This window comes from Corythoichthys intestinalis, chromosome 5 (assembly GCF_030265065.1).
Source record: "Corythoichthys intestinalis isolate RoL2023-P3 chromosome 5, ASM3026506v1, whole genome shotgun sequence".
Lineage (NCBI taxonomy): Eukaryota > Metazoa > Chordata > Actinopteri > Syngnathiformes > Syngnathidae > Corythoichthys > Corythoichthys intestinalis.
Genome location: NC_080399.1, coordinates 11,836,164 through 11,851,924, shown reverse-complemented (window position 1 = coordinate 11,851,924; position 15,761 = coordinate 11,836,164). Strand labels below are relative to the sequence as shown.

Below are 15,761 nucleotides of genomic sequence, written 5' to 3'. Positions count from 1 at the left end.
GGCATGGAGGTTTCCCAAGCTGCTGCAGTTATCAGAGTCGAACGATGACGAGTCACGTCAATATGCCAATGCACAGCAAAGCAAACTGCCTGGACTCATTTATCCGTTCAATTGGCTGAGATACTGACATGTGATCAGCAGAGCTAGTTAGCTCTGATTGGTTCAAATGTGCATGTTTTCTGGAACAGCAAAAAAAAAAAAATTGAATCGATGCGACAAAAAAAGGGCAATGCAACAGAAAATGGATCAAATCTTTAAGAGCAAGGAAAGAGTTGAGGAGGCTTATCATATTTAGTTTTATTTGCTCTGATGGGGAGGTTCTGAACATCTTAGCTGTCAATGTGCACTTTGGACTTTTATTTGTTCATTTATGTTAGGCTACTTATTCATTTCCTTACGATTTAAAAAAGCCAATGTTTGTGCGGTCTTCAAAATATATTCCATGTCACTCTGCATGATATAAGTCATTTGTACTTATTTTTCTGAACTATGCCACTTATATCTTTATTATAAAAAAAAAAAAAAAAGAAAGTAAATGTTTACATTAACTTCAATTTTAATATACATCCTATGTTCTTAAGTAGTTAAAATTGAGATTTGGCATTTAGTATGTGAGGAAATGAGGGAAAATAAAAATTAGGAGATGGCGGTTGGGGTTGTTGCTGATTTTGTTAAGTTTAGTTTGCAAATAATTGAAAAAATACAATTTTGAATGAAAATCAGTTTTTGTATGTGTTATAGAAATAACTGCGCCAAAACAGTTTTCTTTGCATTGCAGTAGTTTTAGGAGGTTTGAACCCCCCCCGCCCCAAAATGAAGATAAATAAATAAATAACTAAATAAAAATACAATTTCTGGCTCCGTGGCGACCTTCACGTCGGGGAGTTCCGGCAAGAAATTCTAGCCACTTTCACCCCTGACTATAGCATGTGAGCACACAACTTCTTTGAGACTCATCTTATTTTGATACACACACAAATTCAACCTAGAAATAAATACAAGATAAATACGAGCAAAAATTTGTCACAATAGCATAGCTTCATACCAAAATTGCCGATTTGAGTCCTAAATCCTGATACTTTAACCAGGATAAATACTAAACTTTTAAGTTTACATGTCTGTTATGGTCCCCAAAGTTAATTCATCAGAGGAATAACAATAAGGGACAGAAAATTAGACCGTTACGCTCATTCATTAAAAAAGACATTTAGTTCTTTTCAGTCATATAAAAGAAATTGTTCAGTGACATGCTATGTAGTCAAATGGCTGCTGTGAAGTTACTTCGGTGTCACAACCCCCTCCAGCTGGGCCTAAATGGGGCAAAATGAAAAATTTGAGGTAAGACTAGTTTCATTTCACATCACTAATAAGGATTCTTATGCAATGCATGATCACCTTAAGCTGCTGGTTGGTTCTCTTCAGGAACTGAATCTGTTCTGTGTACTTCTTTTCCTGCACTTCATGTTTTTCCTCTTCAGTCTTTTCAATGGCGTCGCATTTGGCCTTTTCGTCACGTAACTCTTTCACCAGCTCTTCTTTCTGCTTTTCCAGCACAGCAATCTTGAAAGGACAAAAATGAGCATGAAAGTGGCGATCTAATGAAGAAATGCTGCTGGAACATTTTAACCTCACATCATGAGAGCGCCTATTCAAAACATTTTGTGCCCTTTGGCAAACTATTCACTCTAAATCTGATGCTGTTTTAGGTCAAACTTGAAGAGGTAGAAACAGATATGACCTGACAACACTCTATCACTTTGGTTACGGCTGCCCCCCCCCGTCATTATTTCTTGATATTTGAATTTAATTTTTTTCTGGAAACAAACCCCTTTAAAAAAACAGTGTTGCACCGATACTGTTAAATCGGAATTGATACGCCACTAAAATGACATCTCCAGTATTTCAACCTTTATGAAAACATTTGTGATGATATGTCGACTGACTAGTTGGATGACACCTCTTTTATATCTTGAGGGGGTCTGTATCACTTTCATTGGCACTAATTAACTTTGAGGAGGGTGGCAGGAACCCTGCCACACAAAAGAACTGCGAATCTGCTGACTGCTATACGGCACCATGCGTGGATTCTGCGAAGATGGCAGAGCAACAAAAGAGACAAAAAGTTTTGTCAGAGGGGGGAAAAAAGGGATAGAAGGATACACAAGAATGAACATTTGCCCAGCTTTCACTTGCCGGCGTGACGCCCCTCCCAACTGAACTTGTCAGCGCTGACGAGGTAGCCACACTAAGCTACACTATTGCTAACCGTCATATACTAGTGTTTAGCCACAACTCGATTCATTACCTTATTACTATTCATCCTTCACATAGCTGTTGGAAACTGAAATGTCGTTTAATCCATCTACAGGCGACCGAGATATCATGATTTTACAACACTGTGCGGGTCCTAATGGAAAACGCAGTCTCCCTTAAAGTGCATTTGACACCAAAAAGCATGTTTATTTCATATTTCATGCGGTGTTTTATGCTCCTGAATGAAATGGACCGCTTGAATGTGTGTGGAGCGATCGTTTTATATATTCAATTTTTTAATTCCGTGCCATTAATTGAGTTACTTCCGGCTCCAGTATCGGGTTTAGGATGAATGCGAATGTGTCCTCACCCAGGTCAGCGTTTCGCAATACAGCATTGCTTTAGAGCATGCAAGTGGACTGCAGATTCTGATGATTTTGCGGATTAATTCGTTTATTTTTCGCATCACACCAGTCAAACAGGTGAAGGCTTTGTAGCTGCACCAGGGAGAGGCGTGTGAGCCTTTCTGAGTTTCAGAAAGTTACCTTTCACCCCGAGATCGGCCAAAACAAGTGTGCGACAACTGTGGGACCATTGGACTTACGAGGAAGTGAGTAACCATCGTGTTTTGTATTATGTCAAATACTGGGATCATGGCACACGTTTTAACATGGAGTTGGCTTGCATTTTGTGGCTGATTGTCCACCGAAAATGCCACTCAGCCGACGACCGGCAGCTTGTCGCACATCCCCCCGCCGGGAGAGCGCTATACTCGGCTTACTGCCTTCTTCGTGCGCTCGGTGTTCTGTCAAATTTTCCACCCGATCAGAAATTGCAACTTTGTGTTAAAAATGGCTGCAAATAGAGTGATTACAAAGTAAACACTACAAACTTTCTTTAAATAAAGGACTATTTACTTACGTTTAATAACGGACAGACATGTATAATAGATCCCATCAGACACATCCTGCCATGTTAGTTCACAACAACTTCACGCCGCTCTCTCACTGTTTATATTCGCCGTGTAGTTAAGCATTAAGTTACGCCATATTCGCGTTGACCATGTGGCAGCTACACGCTCCTCAGATGTCGTCCGGTTTGTCCGGGGGTAATTCTCCAGCTGCTTCCCCGGAATACATGCTGTAACATGCTCGCCGCCGGGCAGGTTGCCGATCGGCGAAGACAATCGACAACCCCGCCGCTGTGTGACATGATCCCGAGTTGTTTTGAGTGATTTTTTGCATCGAAAGCCGAGAATAGACTTTGAAACATCACTCGGTTCGGGTTAGCATGTTGGCTAGCTGTCACGCCTCCTGGTTTGTTTACTCTCTCCGAAGCCGGGGCAGACAAATGACAAAAGCCTGACCAATTCCGGTGGCATAAAATATCGTTCAGGAGGTGCAACAGTAAAGGTGAAGTCGACAGTTTTGACCATAATGGAGTAATTTTGCCATGTCGTACTGAATAAATGCATTTTTAATATTTCATATTCCATTTAGCATAAGACCGTTATTTATCATGACCATACCATTTATTTAGCAATTGGGGAAATATGCTTCGATTAAAAGAATATCCTGTAAATATATTGGAGTAGAGTGATTGAAAGAATGAAATGTTGCTGCTCTCTTTGTCACATTTTCTGCGTTATGAATAATTCCCCCTCAATGGGCTGAAGTCTAAATCAGATGAAAACATTCTGCTGCCGACGTCATCCTCCTGTTGCGGGCGCTAGAGCACTATAATGGTAGGCGTGGCTAAACCACAGATTAAAAGACTAATTTCTTGTCATCTGCGCCTTGCTAATTTGTTTTATATAGTCGAATCATCTCAAAATATGATTCTAATTCTCATAGTAATGCTATTTAAGACTTATTTTTTTAATCCTGTCATATGCACTTTAAGGCAAAACACTACCGCTTTTGTCCACCGGCGTCACTAAAATCAACCATAACTGAAAAGTTACCTAGTGTGCTTTAAGTGAGTATGCAGTAATTTAGAATAAAAAGATTTTTTTTTTTTTGGTATATTTCTTCAAAAACATGGTATGGGTACAGTATTGGCATCTGCCTAAATCACACAGCCAGGTATCGGAAGTCAAAAAATTGTATTAGTGCAACACTACAAAAAAAGCTAAATTGCACTTTGTGAGTGCTGATTCATTTTTGGGGTCGGGCCTGTTCCTATTAGACAGGTTATGTCCAGGGGCTGAACTTAGGAGGGTTCTGGGGGTGCGACCGCATCTGGGCCCAGGCCTCTAAGGGGCCCAGTTTGCGTGGTTTAGCGAGGGTCAGGGGGGTCAAACTGAAAGGTAAGATGACTAGCTGTAATATATTATTTAAGTGTTAAAATATCTCTGCCAGCCACTTGGCCAGCTGTCTGGAGGGGCCTGCAAACACTTACTTGCAACCCCCCCACCCCCCGTAGGACAGGGGTGTCCAAACTTTTTGCAAAGGGGGCCAGATGTGTTAAAAATGTGGGGGGCCGACCTTGGCTGACGACATTTACGTAGAACAATATATTTAAGCAAATTTTAGCAAGCCAGTCTATGTGTAACATTTGCTTCATTTTTTTTTTTTTTTAATTAACAATTTCAACAATCTCGCAACTAGCCTTGTGGCGTTCTCTTTTGACTCTTGGACTCTTGCGAAATACTGCTGCTGTGAAATTAAACTAGCTTCAAGTTGCTTCAATTTCTCGCTGCGTATCTTCTCTGTAATCTTGTCGTACATATCATATCAGGGTGTCTTGTTTGGTAATATCGCCTCACATTGCACTCTTTAAAAACAGCGACTGTCTCTTTGCAAATGAAGCAGACACAGTTGTTGCGTATTCTAGTGAACAAATAGTCCAATTTCCACCTATTCTTGAAGCGTCGGCCTTTCGCAGTCAACTTTTTTTGTTGATTGTCGCCATTTTAGAAAATTGGGAGTAAAGGGTCACACGGGTAATGTTGCTTAGAGTGCTGCTGCCTTTTAGTGGGTAAATGAGGAGCAGCATTTCGGGGCCGTTTACATGGTGACTCTCCAAAAATACGAAAAATTTCAAATTTGCATTTGCATCTCCAATGTCGCAATTCCGCATGAAAACGACGTAGTATTCATGCCAGGCCCTAGGGGGCAGTGCAGATTTACAGGGTGACAGAGAATGATGTTTGACCCCACCAAGCTCCATCAGCCCAGAAAAAAATATGCCTGCGCCCACTCGAAACAATGTCTTTTTTTTTTTTGTTCAAAAAATTGAAACGTTCAACATATTTAATTTAGAAATATTATTGAAACAGTAAATTGAAGCCGACATTCCACCATATTTGCTGTTTTTAATGTTTAGTAGCATCGCTGCGCACGCCCAATGTGACGTGTACGAGTGCTGACATTAACGGCGCGGTCTCGCGCAGCAGGAGCCTTTAATATGCATACCGAGGAAGCCCCTCTCAACCCCCCGCAATCGGATTCTTCCACTTTGGAGGCAGGATTCAGAATTTTTCGTCTTCGCCTTCCGTTTTCGCCAACACCATATGCACGCGAGGTGAGTCCGCTACTCAGTCATTGCGTCTTTGTGTCGCAGAGTCGCCATGTAAACTGCCCCTTAGTGTGTAAGCTATTTCATATCCTGGTGGCAGTACTGCTGACCAATTTATTAAGTCTGTTTGCGGGCCAGATGTTATTGATTTTATGACAGAGTCTGGAGGCCGGATGAAATTTGACCACGGGCTGCATTTGGCCCCTGGGCCGGACTTTGGACATGTCTGCCGTAGGATGTTTTACTCGGGGGCAGTCCCGTTCATGCCCTGTTCACATTTGTTCCGCCACTGGCTATGTCTATCATAAAGAAACAAACGTACAACTTTTTCATTAACTTCATAAGCTCCCTGTAGTGTATATTGTACATCTATAGAATGAGCTGACAAATTCTGGTAATTTACTTGGTGCCAATGTATAATTTGCACCCCTCAAAAACTGTATTATACACAAGAAATGACGGTACATATACAATACTTTTTTGAGTTATGAGCTGTTTGTTGATTTTTTTGCTCAAGTTGTTAACAAATATGAATTAATTGCTAGACCTACTTTGAAATCATGTTTTTAACTGGTGTACATGGCATGACACTTTAAAACAGGATACAAATAAACAAAAAAGGGTCTGCTTACGGTTTTCTCCATGTCCACCTTGTCCTGTTCGGCCTGAAGAGCTTTCCGCATGCCGAAAACCACACTGCTCTCGTAGAAAGTCTGGTAAGCGGCGATAGTCATCTGGATTTCATCTCGGACCCGCAGCAGCAAGTGACCCCTCTCAGCGCAGTTGATGGTCACTTGTCGGATCAGCTCATCTACACAGTGAGCCAAGACATGACAGCTCTCGTAATGGATTTAATAAAGTGCTCCCCTTCCATCATGCCCGACCTCAAAACTGTGAGATGGATGTCAAAAGCACTCAGACACCATGACACCTATTTGAATATGCATAATTTGCTTTTATCTTATGAGCTTGTTTTTAAGTCAACTTTACTCTCTGTGCTATTGATGATGACAGACGCCCAATCATGTGGCTCTTTTCATCCTTCCGCTATCAGTTTAAACAAGTTGTATACGTCCAATCCATTTGATCTAGGAGGGCTGGCAGTATGAATGATATATCGTTTGAACATCGTCATCGCGATGTGCGGATGCGCAATACTCGCATCGTACGGATGTGCGATATGTATATGGCGGAAAACACAGACAAGGCTGAAAAAGCAGTTTCTGCACTTGTACCCCTCTTTAAAATAAACTGCTGTATTTTAAGCCAAAATAACTTGTGTTTGATAGAACAATATGTGTATATGCTGCCATAGCAGTTTCATGGCTCATTAAGCCCCCAAACTATTTTTAATTTGTCCGTTTTACCCTGGAGACCCCCGTTTACAGACACCGTACAATCGTTTTTTTTTTTTTCAACCCAGCCATAAAAAAAAGGTAAGTAATTATATTTATTATTTGAAATGTCTGTCATTTTTAGCTTAGAATCATTAACTGATGTCTACTATTTAGTTTAAAGAAAAAAACAACTTTACAACAAAATTATTAAACTCGCATATTTTACACTTTTAAACAAAATACGTCACAATGAAAAAAATAATGTCTGAAAATAGGTCACGGATATCTACCTCATAACTATTGCTTAATTGTTTTTTTTGTTTTTTTTGTTACTGTCGCATTTCCCCAATATTTTAGATGAAAAATCATCGATCCAAACAAAGAAAAATTGACAAAAAAAATGTTTAAAAGGGTAAATATTTGAAAAAGATAATCTCAACCACTCCTTGATGTGTGCGATTTCTGCATTGCGACCCTTGTTATATTACCGTGTTTCACCCATAAAATCCCTAAAAAGTCGGGCTGTGGCCATTCACAACTATGTCTTGACAATCTGTGATATATGCTACACAGTTTTTGGATCGAAATAAGGTAAGTACGCGATAATATCTCGTTAAAATCATGGCGTCTTTGGCCAAATTGGGGGTCTCAGAGCGGAACTTCAAGCCACCTGAGTATTTTCTGCCATTTATATGTTTTGAACACACAAACTCGTTTTTCAATACATGGCAAATAAATTGCAATGTTCATTTTTTCCACTGTTGTTCAGGCCTATCTCAAGTTATCCTCTTCAAGTTATCTGGTGAAAATTCTTCTAGTTTTAGTATCGCAATATAATATCGCATTATATCACAAACACCCCAAAAACTCACAATGACATTTTTGTCCAGTATCGTTCAGGCTTAGCTGGAAGCGAATGAAATTGTATTGAATGTTGATGAATGAACATCGTTTGAATGAACGTTTGTTCATTGACTGCCATCCCTCCCAGTTCCAATGGACTGAATGTCTAGTATTGTCAAACGCACCCAATGAGTTAACCGTGACAAACAAACAGCTTGAAAGAGGCACGCTGTGCCTCTAGTTCAGTGGTTAACATTGCTAAATTTACCAAACCCATGAGTTCCACACATGTATTAACTGAACCATTTGGAATTAGAATTTTTTTCTTTAATTAAAAAAAAAAAATCTAAGGTAGTAAGTTAAAACCAAGTGAATTTCCATTCAAATTTCTTCTCATTTAGACAGCATGTTTTTAAACAGGCCAAAATATGTTTTCATTTTAACAGACTACTAAACATAGGCTGGCCAAATGTGCATATCTTAGAATTTTTTATTCAAATTTTGAGGAATATACCTCATATTGTTCATAGGGCTGTCAAAATTATCGCGTTAACGGGCGGTAATTAATTTTAAAAAAATAATCACGTTAAAATATTTGACGCAATTAACGCACATGCCCCGCTCAAACAGATCAAAATGACAGTGTCATGTCCATTTGTTACTTGTGTTTTTTGGTGCTTTTTCGCCCTCTGCTGACGCTTGGGTGCGACTGATTTTATGGGGTTAATCCATGTGCATTGTGTAATTATTGACATCAACAATGGCGAGCTACTAGTTTACTTTTTGTTTGAAAATTTTACAAATTTTATTAAAACGAAAACATTAAGAGGGGTTTTATCAGGGTCCCCCCAGGATTGATAAATCTAAATTCAAGACTTTTAAGACCTTTTTTAATGCCATTTCAACTGAAAATTAATACTTTTCTCGCACCCATTATTTTGATCATATTGAATCTTATTAAATAAAGCACTGAACATCAAATTTAACCTCAATTACTAAGTGTGTTTGACAAAAGAATGCACATATATTGAAGATACAATTAAAACACATTTAAAGTAACATTATAAAGTCTGTCAGAATTTTTTAAAACACACACACGCACTCAATAATTATGGACAAAAAGAGGAGGAGGACAGGACTCAGACCAGCCATCTTCTGAACACGGCTAGCCGCTAGTGCACCTGCCAAGACCCCAGTGAACATGGCTAACTCTCGAGTTAAAACAGCGAAATTCACATTCATTCGAAAGGCAAACCGAAATGTTTAAGCAGGTCCACTGCCTTCGCATGACCCATAAACTGCAACTTAAAGTATCTGGATGTAACTTGAGCCCTTATCACATACGCCAAAACAATGGGAATATCGCGGGACTTAACCGTGCTGCAGTTGTGTGTGAAAACAATTTCCAGTGTCGGCTGACATGGGAAGCAGAGTGCGTGAAAGCAGGCGTTAAATTCCCGGGTCACAGCAGATGGCTGATTACTTAAATATCATAGCGGCGGCCGATGTAACTTCCTCCCTCTTCGCAGTAAGAGGAAAAGTGGTAAACAAACATCGCAATTATAAACATAGCAAGCTGGAAACAGCTATATTAAACTGAAAACGTGACCAAAATTAAAATGTCAATTATTACGTTGGGCCGGGCCAGGGTTCTTTCTTGCTAACTTTTTGAAATAACTATATAATAACGATGTATGAATGATAAACTAAGGAATACTTGTTATAAAATAAATAATTTGGATTAAAAAAAAGAAGGCACTGTATGGTCATTGCAGGGCCAGAGCGTGCCTATACGCCCTTTTTAATCTTCCCCTCTGCGAGTCTGCAAAGCCGCATCTGTTTATTCATATTTAACAAACTTTTCCAGCGTTATTTTGTTGTGTAAATAAATTTATAATGATCATAAAAATATGTAGTCTATTTAAACATTAAGAAAATGTGCGGGTTTTTTTCTGCCAACTAAGAATTCGTTATAAGAGACATGCTTTTATGCAGACATCGTCACAAATGTTATCACACAAAACGCGGGTCGGGCTTTAATACCCGCGGACCAGTTCGGGTCGGGCTGGACATTTTAGGCCCGATTTTACCTCTATCTTAAAGTCTTGATGAGCTTAAATTGGCTTCAGTTACGAAGTCGGGAATACTCCCTCCGGAAAAAAAACACGATTTGAGCAACATTATGTTTAACAAACTTTTCCAGCGTTATTTCATTGTGTAAATGCATGTATAATGGTCATAAAAATATGTAGACTATTTAAACATTAAGAAAATGTGCGTTTTTTTTTTTCTGCCAACTGAAAATTCGTTACAAAAGACAGTTAAGACATCGGGAACGCTCCCTCTGGAACAAAACGCAATATGACCAACATTGTGACGGCTGATGCCGACCAAAAATGACATAATATCCGAAACAGATCACCAATGGACTCATTTGAAGTATATGAATGGTGGTCAGTTTTGGTGTTCAGAATCCATAATACTTCTGCCTGCAGGGTTTTCGTTCCACCGACGAACGGACGCATTCCCGATGCAGAGGTGGATGGATTCTCCGTTTTGCCGGTGGTGGTGGTTTGGCACGCACGAGTTGCATTTCGATTTGTAGTGCAGTGCACCGTAAAAATTCTATGCGTCATCTTCGTTATGGATTTAAAAAAAACAAAACTAAGTCACGGATATAATTTAGGTTGCACTGGGATGTTCTTGAAAATTAAGACCACGGTGAAAAAATTCCAGACTTACAACAGCTAATTAAATACTTTTAATACCTTTAATAATGGAAAACTAAATTCAATGCTTTTTTAATACTTTTAATAACCCGCGGGTGCCCTGTTAATATAAAATTTCGATAACTTGTACTAACATTTATCTTTTAAGAAGTACAAGTCTTTCTATCCATGGATCTCTTTAACAGAATGTTAATGCCATCTTGTTAAATTTATTGTTATAATAAACAAATACAGTACTTATGTACAGTATGTTGTATGTATATATCCGTCTTGTATCTTATCTTTCCATTCCAACAATAATTTACAGAAAAATATGGCATATTTTCTAGATGGTTTGAATTGCGATTAATTACTATTAATTCATTTTTAAGCTGTGATTAACTCGATTAAAAATTTTAATCGTTTGACAGCCCTAAACTGAAGTCATTATATAATGCAAATAAGGTTTTTTAAAAGTTGGTGTGGAAATTTTGAGCATCCTGAAAAGCTCAAAGTGTTTTGTCCCTACCATCCCTATTCAAACCTATGCCCTTAATGCATAGTCTGGTATCCTTACCAAAGCACTGGGTATAAAGCTCTCTTCGGACAGGACATATTCCCGTCTCTATGGCGCGTCTTTGCTGCAGTTTCCTGTCTAGTTGCTCCTCGAGATTCACCACATCTGCTCGCGTACATGGTGCACTGGACACTTGTTGCACCCACAGTTGGTTTCCTTCCATCCATTCCCTGGAATGGCAAGATCATGAAATATGGATGTTGAATTAGTTGAGTAGCACTAAGTGGAAAGCAAGGAGGAGTAAACAGTACCTGGGTGGAAATATGAGGTTGAGTATGTCTTCATTTTGCTGGGGGGGTGCTTGAGATGCTGAGGATTTGGCTTTAGGTGGCGGTGGCACGGGGGAGTCAGCATGGGGCTGGGTGCTCACTTTAAATGGACGCCCCCCCTGCAGCAGTAATACATTTAAACAAGGTTGCCCGATCTCTCCTTTACTTTTTATTGCAGCAGCAGAAATGCTTTCCATTCTTGTCAAATCTACAGACTTTAAGAAACTAACGGTGTGTGGCAGACAATTAGCAATGAGCCAACTAGCAGACGATACAACAATTTTCATAGATCCTGGATATAATTGAATTTTTTTTCAAAAGCGTCTGGATTAATGTTAAACCTTAAGAAATGTGAGTTGTTGCCAATTCATGATTCTCATCTGAAAACAATTCATAACATACAAGTAAATTAAACAGTTAGATACTTGGGCATACACATTTCTAAGGATGCTGACATTTTAAATAACCAAAATATTTGGAAAAATTTAGAAAAATGTAAATCAATTCTGAATATCTGGTCTCAAAGGAACATCTCTATCATAGGGAGAATATTTCTAACGAAGATGGAATGCCTTTCGAGATTCATTTACCCAGCCTATTCTCTTCCACTTTCAAGAACAGTGATCAAATCTATAAATCAGGCTAATTTCAATTACATTTGGAACAGAAAAGCACATTATATTAGGAAAGGTACTTTGATTAAAGATTATGAAAAAGGAGGCCTTAGAGCTATTGATGTTGATTGTATTAATGGTACTATTAAAATTAATTGGTTGCGATCCTTTTTGAAAAGTCAGGACAAAATATGGTTTCACATCCCAAACTACATTTTTAACCAGTTGGGAGGTATTGAATTCTTTTTCAGATGTGATTTTGACATTAAAAGAATTCCCATAAAACTATCTACAGTTGTGGTCAAAAGTTTACATACACTTGTGAAGAACATAATGTCATGGCTCTCTTGAGTTTCCAGTTATTTCTCTTCTTTGTCACATAAAAACATTCATGAAGTTTGGTTCTTTTATGACTTTATTATGGGTTAACAGAAAAAGTGATCAAATCTGCTGGGTCAAAAATATACATAGAGCAACACGAATTAGCAATTTCTTGTGAGTGATTATTGACTTGAACAATCATTGACTTGAGCAAGTCAGGAAAGTCACTTGGAGCCATTTCAAAGCAGCTGCAGGTCCCAAGAGCAACAGTGCAAACAATTGTTTGTAAGTATAAAGTGCATGGCACTGTTTTGTCACTGCCACGATCAGGAAGAAAACGCAAGCTATCACCTGCTGCTGAGAGAAAATTGGTCAGGAGGGTGAAGATTCAACCGAGAATCACCCAAAAGCAGATCTGCCAAGAATTAGAAGCTGCTGGAACACAGGTGTCAGTGTCCACAGTCAAGCGTGTTTTGCATCTCCATGGACTGAGAGGCTGCCGTGCAAGAAGGAAGTCCTTGCTCCAAAAGCGGCACCTTAAGGCTCGACTGAAGTTTGCTGCTGATCACATGGACAAAGATAAGACCTTCTGGAGGAAAGTTCTGTGGTCAGACGAAACAAAAATCGAGCTGTTTGGCCACAATGCCCAGTAATATGTTTGGAGAAGAAAAGGTGAGGCTTTTAACCCCAAGTACACCATGCCTACCGTCAAGCACGGTGGTGGTAGTATTATGCTGTGAGGCTGTTTTGCTGCCAATGGAACTGGTGCTTTACAGAGAGTAAATGGGATAATGAAGAAGGAGGATTGCCTTCAAATTCTTCAAGATAACCTAACGTCATCAGCCCGAAGATTGGGTCTTGGGCGCAGTTGGGTGTTCCAACAGGACAGTGACCCCAAACACACACCAAAAGTGGTAATGGAATGGCTAAATCAGGCTAGAATTAAGGTTTTCGAATGGCCTTCCCAAAGTCCCATTGAGAACTTGTGGACAATGCTGAAGAAACAAGTCCATGTCAGAAAACCATCAAATTTAACTAAACTGCACCAATTCTGTCAAGAGGAGTGGTCAAAGATTCAACCAGAAGCTTGCCAGAAGCTTGTGGATGGCTACCAAAAGCGCCTAATTGAAGTGAAAATGGCCAAGGGACATGTTACCAAATATTAGCGCTGCTGTACGTATATTTTTGACCCAGCAGATTTGATCACTTTTTTCTGTTCACCCATAATAAAGTCATAAAAGAACCAAACTTCATGAATGTTTTTTTGTGACAAAAAAGTATCTGTTCCAATCACTCTATCAGAGAAAAATCAGAGTTGTAGAAATAACTGGAAACTCCAGAGAGCCATGACATTATGTTCTTCACAAGTGTATGTAAACTTTTGACCACAACTGTATAAACACAACTTCAGTCCCCACAATACCCCGTTATGGAATTGTCGATATATTCTGTTCAAAAATAAATCACTGCTTTATCACAATTGGTTAGGGGGAGTAATTTGGTCGGTGATGCACCTCTTAGATGATTCTGGACAAATTGCGTCTTTTGAAAGACTATCTTCCAAACATAATTGGATTGATAAAAAGCAATATAACAATCTTATTAAAGCAATAAAGCAATACCCAAGTTGATTATTAAGATGTCTTATACAGTAATTTGTTTCAAATGAAGCTAGAGTCGACGCTTCCTTTGCTGTTGGTAAATGGATTCAATATTAAGGATTCAAAATTACCCAATGTCAAAATTCGGAAAATTTTTGTGAATGAAATGTACCCATTTTCGTCAAACAGAACTTCAATTTTGCATTTTTTTTCTAAAAAAATGTTGAAATTTTGAGATCCAAATTCTTTAAATTTCCAATTTTACCAAAGGCAAAGGAAGCTCACAATAAAATTATTAACAAAGTGTATCCTTCAGCAGAATTTCTAAGGCTCCGTTTTAATTTGGACCGCAACAACTGTGTTTTTTGCAATGAAGACATCGAAACGACTGACCTTTTTGTTTTTGATTGTAAATACGTTACTGCGGTTTGGGAAGATTCGTATGACTGGTTATTTCCTAAATTGGCAAATTTGTCTAGTTTCACAAAAGAAATTGTTTTATATGGCATCTCTTTGAGAGTCATCGCACGACCTGGTTATCAATATAACTTTAATTCTTGGGAAATTTTTCATACATAAGAATAAATATTTCAAATCTATTCCTACTTTTACTATTTTTCACAAAGAATTATGTCACTATTTTTCTTCTTTGAAACATATGAAGGGGAAAATTGCTTTAAAACTGTGTGAAATTGCTGAGGAGCTGGACTTGGCTAATAGACCCTAGTCTTTTTCTTTTACTATTATTTGTTTTGTATGTATATATATTTTTTCTTCTTTCCTACATTTCTATTTTTGTATGATTGTATTTTTTTTGTTATTATGTACATGATTCTAGGCTTGTCTGTTACTTTTAAAGTGGTTTAACATTGTACCATGCCACTTATGCTGTAATGTTTGTTGTTGTTTGTCAATAAAAAATAAGAATAAAAAAATAGTAATATATTAACTGCCTGCTTGCTTTTATTTTTTTATTTTTTTTTTTTTTGAATGGTCAGACATATTTGACAATGCACATTTTTTGAGGAGCATGCCAAGTATATTTTTGTTTTCTTCTTAGTACAAGCACTATGAAAGTAATAGCAAACTGTCAAAACAGGGATTTTATAAAAGTTTTTTTTAAACTGCTGTTCTCAATCAGATAAATTTCAGTGTCTGCACATTAATTACTGTGTTAGTACTCAACCCTTTTTAAGTGTTGAACTAACGTCCTCAAACTCACCTTTGAGCACTTTTTATCTGTGGTTTTGCTGATTAACACAGGGGTATCATATTTCAGCAGCGTCTCGAGGGGCTCAAACATTGTGCCTTAAAAAAATATATGAAATACCACATCGAAACTCCTGCCCCCTAGTTGACTTCATAAATGCGTACGTCACTCAAGATAAAACTGCCCATTGAAATGTCTCATTTTGACACCTCGCACTCGTTTAGACGCGTCACCCTTGTCACCCAATTCGAGGGCGCAGCGTTTGAAATTATTTCCCTTGCAAGGTGGGAGACGACTCTGACGTCATCATTAATCGCCCGTGACACCAGACGTCACTACGAGCTAGTGCTGTTCTCTAATAATAATGCTGCAGGAAATGTAAACTTGCCATTGCAAAGTTTAGCTCCTTCGAATATATTAAACTCAAGTGTGGGGAAGTTGTGTTTGCGTCATAACAAGAATTCAAATAGATATGTTCGATCGCTTTCTCAGAATGAAGATATTTTTAT

General features: G+C 38.5%; 1 protein-coding gene across 1 annotated transcript; it reads right to left on the bottom strand.

Moving 5' to 3' along the window:
• Window positions 1–1,070: 1,070 nt before the first annotated feature.
• Window positions 1,071–15,568, bottom strand: LOC130916441 (axonemal dynein light intermediate polypeptide 1-like). The gene is made up of 6 exons (XM_057837172.1): window positions 15,265–15,568; window positions 11,489–11,625; window positions 11,238–11,407; window positions 6,405–6,583; window positions 1,396–1,560; window positions 1,071–1,310 (listed from the first exon to the last, which is right to left on the bottom strand). Exons 1-6 carry the CDS (start codon window positions 15,343–15,345, stop codon window positions 1,278–1,280), a joined length of 765 nt encoding a protein of 254 aa, XP_057693155.1. The 5' UTR covers window positions 15,346–15,568; the 3' UTR covers window positions 1,071–1,277.
• Between the last annotated feature and the right edge of the window lie 193 nt (window positions 15,569–15,761).